At 29.0% G+C, this 9078-nt stretch overlaps 1 protein-coding gene across 1 annotated transcript; it reads right to left on the bottom strand.

Moving 5' to 3' along the window:
- Nucleotides 1-567: 567 nt before the first annotated feature.
- On the bottom strand, nucleotides 568-5012 carry LOC132613433 (NAC domain-containing protein 86-like). Its single transcript, XM_060327455.1, has 3 exons — nucleotides 4805-5012; nucleotides 2197-2456; nucleotides 568-1139 (listed from the first exon to the last, which is right to left on the bottom strand). Exons 1-3 carry the CDS (start codon nucleotides 5010-5012, stop codon nucleotides 774-776), a joined length of 834 nt encoding a protein of 277 aa, XP_060183438.1. The 3' UTR covers nucleotides 568-773.
- Between the last annotated feature and the right edge of the window lie 4066 nt (nucleotides 5013-9078).

Genomic DNA, 9078 nt, shown 5'->3' with positions numbered 1-9078 from the left:
TTTTAAAGTATTTAATTTTGCATCTGTTTAAAATTGCATGTTTAAGGCAGGGAGTTAAAGTTATATACAATCAAAGCAAAATAAAGAAAAGAAAAATTAAAAGAGTATCCCACTCTGGGCCTTGTCTAGAGTATTATAATTACGGGTTCAGACGAACCCAATAACTTTTGCTCGGACTCTATAATTGTATTGGGAAATTGATTATATATATATATAAATAATTAATTACGAACATAGTAACTAATCTAAGATGGCAACAAGAGTAACAACATAGTAACTAATCTAAGACGACAACAAGAGCAATAACATACCCAGTGTACTCTCACGAGTGGAATTTGGGGAAGGTAGAGCGTGTGTAGACCTTATTCCTCTCGTCAAGGTAGAAAAACTGTTTTCGAAAGACCCTCGGCTCAAGTAACGCATATCAAAGCAGGTTGAAAAAGAAAATACAGATGTAAAGAGAACATAACAAATAATACGGAAAGCATTATACATAGCATTCAGAAAAAGGAACAATAATAACCACAAAATAATGCATAGCCGAAGCAGAAGAAATAACAAGTAGTAATAAAAATTGCAGGACAAGAAACTACGAGAAAAATGCTTACTACTGGTATGTTTGGAGAAACACGTACAGTGCATCAAGCTACCAAGTCTATCCCACAGGAAAGCGAGACTAACGTTCAATTACCTACTAACATTCTACCCTAATCCGTGAACTGAGTAACTGAGACAAGCTATGAATTCGGTAATAATTTCTGAATTTGCAAACTTCAAATTCTAGCTCCGCCTTTGATCACTGCACCAAGCTCATCAAAACCTTGAAAGCAACAAACATTTCCATGATCACCATAATTTGGAAGCTGATGAACATTACTTGATGATGATATCAAATTTGGAGTAGTAATTTCTTGGCCAAATTGATGATCACCACCAAACTCCAAATTGTTGTTGAAACCTGCAAAATTTTGTTCATGCTCCATTTTTTCTTCATAAGGATACATGTTGAGAATTTCAAGACTCGGATCGTCTTGACCAATGATATTATTGTCAATGTTGGGAGAATTTGCAGCCTCGTCGTTATTGTCGTTCTTAGCCGCAGTGTTGATATAGATCTCGCACAACACATATTTGTCCAACTACACACAGATTAAGGGGTAAAATAATTGCCAAAAAATATCATTATACAAAGAAAAAAAAGAAGAAGAAGAAAAAGAATATTGAGAAATACTATAAAACTAGAATAATTAAGAAACTTCGATGCACTACCTATGTTTCGCCGTTTTATGTGGCGATATTTGACTGGACGTGAAGTTAATTAAGAAATTAAAAAGAAAGGTTTTGAAAGTAGCTAGAAAATAAACAAAAAGAAAAGTAAAACGACTAATTTATATATATTGTTAGTGTATTTTTTTTTTATACTATCAAGTCTTCCAACAAATATTATCAAGTTACTCATATGATATCTACACATAAATTTCCTTAAATATGATATCTACACGTAAACTTCCTTAAAATGTGAGTTATGCAATCTTGAGAATAAGGTTGATTACCTGCTATAACAATAAAGCTGACCTGATGATATAGAAATTTCGTACATTGACAATAGATATAGTTTAAACTCATGATAAAAACAAACGAGTTTAAGTTATAGAAACCGTCGATCGTAATAAGAATTTTTTTTACGCCATCATGTTATCTTTACCTTTAATAGGTAGCATATCTTATATATTTTCAAGATTATAAATGTCACATTTTAAGAAGATTTCAAAAAGTATTTTTCAGTAGTGCTTTTCAAAAAAGTATTTTAGGTGAAAAACAGTTTCTGTTTGGCCAAACTTTTAAAAAGTACTTATGAATGTATTTTTCTCAAAATTACTTTTCAAAAAAGTGCTTTTGGGCAAAAACTATTTTTTTAGCTTTTGAAAAACTGCTTCTGCTACTCCCCAAAAGTACTTATTTTCTCCCAAAAGCTTGGTCAAACACCTCACTTTTTTGAAATAAGCACTTATTAAAAAATAAACACTTTTGGGGAAAAATAATTTTGACCAAACAGGCTATTACTTGTAAATATTCTTTGGGCGGCGATATATATTTAAACTCAAAACCAAAATATAGGAAGAACATACGTATAGAATTATGAAAATAAATCAACATATTACTAACCTCCTTCTGGTTTTCACTTGAGCAATTTGCATCAGGTGGAGAACTTTTTCGATCAAGACGAAATTCATGCATTTTCCACTGAGATTTTATTTTATTTTGATCATAGAAATCAAGTGTCATTTTGTAGCCAATAATATGGTCATTTTTTGTAATTTCAGCATCAACACCTGTAGCCTTCCAATAGCCTTTGCCTTTGACTTCTCTATTTGGTTTGCTGCCTTTTTTGTGCTTTCTTTCTCTTGAAGTGAAGAAATACCACTTGCCCCCTCTTTGATGCATATTTTCCGTAGCTCAAAACATAATTAAGTAAATAAAAGTGTGAGTTGTCTAACAAATGAATCGCCTTTTAGACGAGATGACTGCATGTGCTTCCAATTCAACAAGGTATGAGACCAGGAAAAGCATGGGCGGAGCTAGGATATCGCAAGGGGTTCATCCGAATCCCCTTGTCAAAAAAATCACACTATATATACAAGGTCAGATTAATTTTTATTTATATATATTAATAGATGTCTAATTTCTTTGGTTTTCTTTTTCGTATGTCTATTTCTTTATATTATGAATTTCCTTAGTGAAAATCCTTGTTCCGTCACTGAGACAGAGAGTCAGAGAGATCCTGGCTGGGTTCGAGTCTCACTTCTATTAAGTGTATTTTCTTAATACAAATAAAGTTTCGTCTAAAGCTGTTGGGTTCTGTCGAAACCTGTAAATAGAATAGCTCCATTTCTGCATCTGATATATAATAGATTTAGGGTTTCTATACAAGAATTTTTTTCTTGGTAAAAGCTTATTCACATCAGGTGTTAACACGGAATTATATCAACTTACCATGTAAACACCCGATGTTGGTCATGGTACGTAACGTTTTTTCAGGTAAAAACCTGCTCACACTGTATGCTTGTACCAAAACCATATCGACTTATCAGATAAAGACGAGGTGCGAGTAGAGGTGGTAACCGGTTTGGTCTTACCGGTTTTAACCGGTAACCGGACCGGTTAAACCGGAACCGGAACCGGTAGAACCGGTTAACCGGTTCCGGTTAACCGTTTAATGGTTTACCGGTCCGGTTCCAATATTTTGGAAACCGGAACCGGTTAAACCGGTAAAACCGGAACCGGACCGGTTAAACCGGTTTAACCGGTAAAAAATTAAAAAAAAAAAAAAAACTAAAGTATATAAGTAAGTATATATAGTATATAGTATATATATTAAGTTATACACATATATAAGTATATATAGTATATAAGTATATATAGTATATATAGTATATATATTAAGTATATATAGTATATAGTACATATATATAAGTATATATATTAAGTATATATAGTATATAGTACATATATATAAGTATATATAGTATATATAGTATATATATTAAGTTATACACATATATAAGTATATATAGTAAATAAGTATATATAGTATATAAATATATATAGTATATATAGTATATATAGTAGATATGTATATATAGTATATATATTAAGTTATACATATATATAAGTATATATAGTATATAGTACATATATATACATATATATAAGTATATATAGTATATAGTACATATATATAAGTAAGTATATATAGTATATATAGTAGATATGTATATATAGTATATATATTAAGTTATACATATATATAAGTATATATAGTATATAGTACATATATATAGTATATATATTAAGTTATACATATAACTTAATATATATATATACTAAATATATGTATAACTTAATATATATACTATATATATGTATATATATGTATAACTTAATATATATATATACTAAATATATGTATAACTTAATATATATACTATATATATGTATATATATGTGTAAGTTATACATATATATGTATACGAAAAGCACTATTCTGTATTGCTGACTTGCTGTTAGGCTGTTAGTCAGTAAATATTTAAACTTTAATTATAAAGTTGTATAACATATGAAAATATAGCTACAATATACAAATAAATATTATAATATATATATATAATACAAAAAACAAAAAAAAATAGATTTTAATCACTCCAAACCGAACAGGTTCCGGTTTGAGGTTTAAAACCGGTAAACCGGAACCGGTTAGGCGGTTCCGGTTTTGGAACCGGTTAGGCGGTTCCGGTTTTGGAACCGGAACCGGCAGGTTTCCTAACCGGTTGCCACCTTTAGGTGCGAGTAAATATTAATTAGTTACATGTTTTTCCACATTGGTCTCAGTTAGTTTCTCATCTTTCCATGCATGAAGCCTTTCTTGTCAGAACCAAAGAAAATAAAAAGGGAAGACAAGAGAATAATTATTCTACTGAATGTCAATGTACTTATACTTAAATTTTTTAAAAAAATGAACTATCGAAAATTGTGGTAGGATGGATAGGATATTTCTCTACTCTTCCTCAAGGTTTTGGATTCGACTCTTGGATATAGAAAGAAGGGATTCTGGTAAGAAGCGTTTTCCCGTTAATAGGCGAGCGTGAATTGACTGGACTAGTCGAGGCCCAATGCAGATACTAAGCACCGGATGAGAAACTAAATTAAAAAAGATTGGACTAGTCGAAACCTAATACGAGTACCGTGCACCAGATGAGAAACTTAAAAGAAAAAAAAAAAACAGATATAAGAAAAAAGGACTTACTGCAAAGTTCTTGAGGATGATGAAGATTGATAGTACATATCTCTCGAAAATCATTTGTTGGCAATTTTTCACCATTGATTTTCTTCTTCAAATAATGCTCAATGAGCTCACAATCTTTTGGACAAAATCTATAACCTAATGGAATCCAGTCAAAGAACTCTTTATCTGATAGTAAATTTTTGTTATAATTTTCATTATTATTCTCCATGTCTGAAATTTTTTTAATCAAGTTTCTTATCCTGATGACCTTAAAACAAGTACTAGTACTAGTACTAGAATAATAAGGAAGAAGGAGAAAGACAATTATTTATATTATTATGATTTAGTGCGTTTTTTCCATGATAAAGGATGTCCTAATTAATTATGATGTTTGTAATTTTCATGTAAATTCTAGTACTTGGGATTTTAGTATAATTTCTATTTGTGATTTTTTTTTTTACGCTGTCAAAATAAAGAAAGAATGAACAAGAAATAGAAGATAAGAAGTTTCTAGATATTAAAGGCAGAGATCAAGATAATTATTATTCTCCATAGCTGCAAATAATTAATTAAGCTTCTAATTCCTAATGCTCTTAAAACAAGTACTAATACTAGTACTACAATACTTAGGAAAGAAGGAGAAAGAGAAAAGGAATTTATATACATGATTTAGAGCGTTTTTCCCATGATAAAGGATGTACTAATAATAATTATACAAATTTAGTATAATTTCTGGTTGTGAGGTTTATGTTGTCATAATAAAGAAAGAATGAATATGAAATAAAAGATAAGAAGGTTCTAGATGTTAAAGGCCGAGAATAAAAAATAATTTTGATGTCACATTAATTGGACGACTTTTTAGGAAAAGAAGCAAAGTAGAAGATTTTGATTGGTCATGAACCGTTTATAGGTACCTTTTAGAATCCAAACTGGATTCCTAAATTTTTGGTCAAAAAAATAAAATAAAAAAATCATACATATGTCTTTAATGAATCCATGCAGGGATTAGGGTATTAATTTACAGCGGCAAAACTAGCCAGATAATGGATTATCCAGCTGGATTGTACTGATATTTGTAATATATTTTATAATTTTCTTATTCGATGTCCAATATCTACTTTAGAACCTGATTAATTTGGATTAACATTTGAAAATTCCTTTTTATAGGGTAAAACATTCTATATAAAAAAACGGATTTAGTACAGGCTTCAGTTTCGAGACCTTTGAGTAGGAAAGATGCTTTTACAATTAGTGAGGGATAAGCTACAGATTCCAATTTTTATTTTATTTTCTTAAATATGATCTATTTTATATATTCTTAGTTTTGACTCTAGATTCTTAAAAAAAAAAAAAAAAACTCTTTCCTATGCTAGTAGAGTTTTTGTACGTTTTGACTACTCAGCATCTCCAATATGTAAGAAAACTCCACAGTCGTCTAAAATCAAATGGATAATTTTCTTTGGTAGGACAAATATATGGGACCAAAACGTTGAATTTACAATAAGACATTCTCAATTAATTGAATTTTCCAAGCATAGGATATATCGTAATATAGACATCTTGCCGCTCATAAAATGATTTTGCCTAGCATTTTTTTCAACCAAAGGTGGCATTGACTAAGTATCTTATAAGATCTCAACCTTATAAAACCCCGAAATAATTAATATTTTGTTCATCCAACTTGCTAAAAGGAATTTAGGCTTTTGTCAAAGTTCTTCTATTCAAATAAGTCTCAAGAACATTATTTCATTTATAAAATATATCACAAGAAAATGTAATTTTACACATAATTTTGTAGAAATTGATCTAAGGTGTTAAACTTCACCCAAATATAAAAGTCTAAGTTTTAGAATATATTTCTATATGATATATAAGTAAATTTCACATATGAGACTCTCTAACTATAACTTAAGCATCAATTCCTAAAGAAAATGTATTGAGTATAACGCACAAAAACTGCAAAAGAACCCAAACCCAAATAAAAAGCCGAAGACAATATGCATTTCTTCTGTTGATGTTTCTTCACAACCAACAAATTTCAAAAATAGCATGGATAATAAGAATTACATCAAAAAAGTTATTGCTAACAAAAAGCTATCTTTTTGAAAAAAAATTAAATTAAAAAACAAATATAATACTAAGTGTTCTCTTTTTTCCCCCGACTTTTGTAAGAATTTTAGATTGAAAAATTGTTTAAAATTTGAAAAGGAGCAAAAGGATTAATATTCAAAGAAGTTTAAGAGAATTAGATGTCTATAACATCACAACTACCATCTTACTTTGAACACCTAGAATTTTTCCCTATTCTTCTCTGGCCTTTTCTCTCTTATTTTGGTTCACAAATAGAGACGATTATCCCTTTGTCATGCACTAGGTTTTTGCAGTCAGACATTTTATATGTGAGTTACGTCCTTTTGTCTTTTTAAATTTTTGGATGAAGGTGGTGTATGAGCCAATTTATACATTGACACCTGCTATTAACTTTCTAATTAAGAAAATTTGTTGAGTCACTTAAATGACGCACAAAACTACAAGATATGACCCAAATAGAAAAGCCAAAACTTTCGTTCATTATGTTGGATTTGGTTCCTCTCCGGTGTATATCCCTCCAATTCACTAGTGCATGCCCATCTGCTCACTTTTAGATCCAAGGGTCAAAGTTTAGTATCAAATTGGAAAGAGAAACTAAAAGTTATTCGAAAATCATGCTGGATCCTTCTAATTGGGGAATGATTTTCTTGTACCATGGAGATTATTTGTTCAAGAGAGAAACTTTGCAAGAGTAAAGAAAAACAAAATATTAAAATTATTCTTGGTAACCAAATAGCTTCTTTTTGGTTCTCAAACTTTTTTTTTTTGTACTTGTGTGTTTCGTGTAGTTGCGGAATTTTCCATTAAAGAGATTATTAACTTTATGTAAAAGTATTTAGACCTTAAACTGTACAAGAAAGAAAAATGATGAATGATATTATATCCACTTGATTAGAAATCTTTTGATTTAAAAAAATGCTAATTTATTTATTTACAATATATTTTTAAGCTCTCACCAATTACAAAAATTAAGCATTCTGGACTTTTGCTAGTTTTTATGTTAAAACTCTGAAATTTTGTTATCATTCTGGACTTTTGATAGTTTAATTATGTTAAATTTTGAAATTTGTTGAAGTTAATGTCAAGAAGAACTAAAAAACAAGGTTACCTAGATTGCTGCTTGAGAAGAGGAAACGCCGATTTGGTATTTTATTCTCAACTAGTGAATTTGTTCGCGCTTCGCGCGATCATGGAAAATAATAATAAGAGTGTGTGTGTGTATACATGTATATATTATTTATGTAAATTGATGAAATAAGTAATAGAAGTTATTCATGAAAGCATTCATAGGAACCAGCTTTTATAAATTGACTATATTTGTATAGTTGGTATGTATTTTCTTAATCATTTAACTCTTTGGTTTCTTAAAATGTTGATGTTTGAAGTAAATTTGTATCATTTTTATATAAATAATAATGTGTTTATCTAATATATAATATTTAATATATGCATATCTTAGTCAGATGGCTCGATCGACTTTTATAAATGGACTATATTTGTATAGTTGATAGGTATTTCTTAATCAGTTAAACTCTATGGATGTTGATGTTTAAAGTAAATTTGTATCTTTTTCTATATAAATAATAATGTGCAATATATATTTAATATATGCATATTTAAGTCAAGGTTTTTAAATATTTTCCAATAGTTCCTCCTTACATAAAAAAAGAATGTAAAATAAATAAATACAAATAAATAAAGGCAATTTTATATATACCACCCACCTAACCCACCTAGCTGTTTCTATATAAATCTCATAAGTACAATTGGATTCCATAAAAAGGTTTAGAATTCATATGTGATTACTCTTTTATAAGTGAAAGAACACACTTTTTATTCTTATAATTTACACCGATTTTAAATTAAATCACATAAGTACACAATTTCAATTTCTAAAGTAAATGAAAAAAAAGAAGAAATAAATAAATCTTTAAATAAAACATAAATAATTCTTCATCATGCATATAAAACAATTTAAATTACCTTATTCTTCCTCCCCTATATAGTTTATATTCATCAATTTTCAAGCTTTGTATATTTCTTACAGATTCTACAAACTTAAAATAACAAATATCATGTATTTCAATGTTTAAATTTCTTCCATTTAAAAAATCAATTATAAATTTTGAAACTTGCTGAAATGCAACATATTGCAAAGAAAAAACCAGCCATTCACTCACTCTCACATTTGAAAGAGTTTTATT

The sequence above is a fragment of the Lycium barbarum genome, chromosome 10 (assembly GCF_019175385.1).
Source record: "Lycium barbarum isolate Lr01 chromosome 10, ASM1917538v2, whole genome shotgun sequence".
NCBI classification, from domain to species: Eukaryota; Viridiplantae; Streptophyta; class Magnoliopsida; order Solanales; family Solanaceae; genus Lycium; species Lycium barbarum.
The sequence above is the reverse complement of the archived record's forward strand: the minus strand, read 5'-3'. Positions and strand labels throughout refer to the sequence as shown.

Excerpts from the sequence above, each read along its gene's own strand:
- LOC132613433 (XM_060327455.1), bottom strand. The coding sequence starts at position 5,012 with ATGGAGAATAATAATGAAAATTATAACAAAAATTTACTATCAGATAAA. Across the intron at positions 2,457-4,804 it reads TCATCCTCAAGAACTTTGCA|CTACGGAAAATATGCATCAA; the intron begins GTAAGTCCTTTT and ends TTATGTTTTGAG. Across the intron at positions 1,140-2,196 it reads GAAAAAGTTCTCCACCTGAT|TTGGACAAATATGTGTTGTG; the intron begins GCAAATTGCTCA and ends ATCTGTGTGTAG.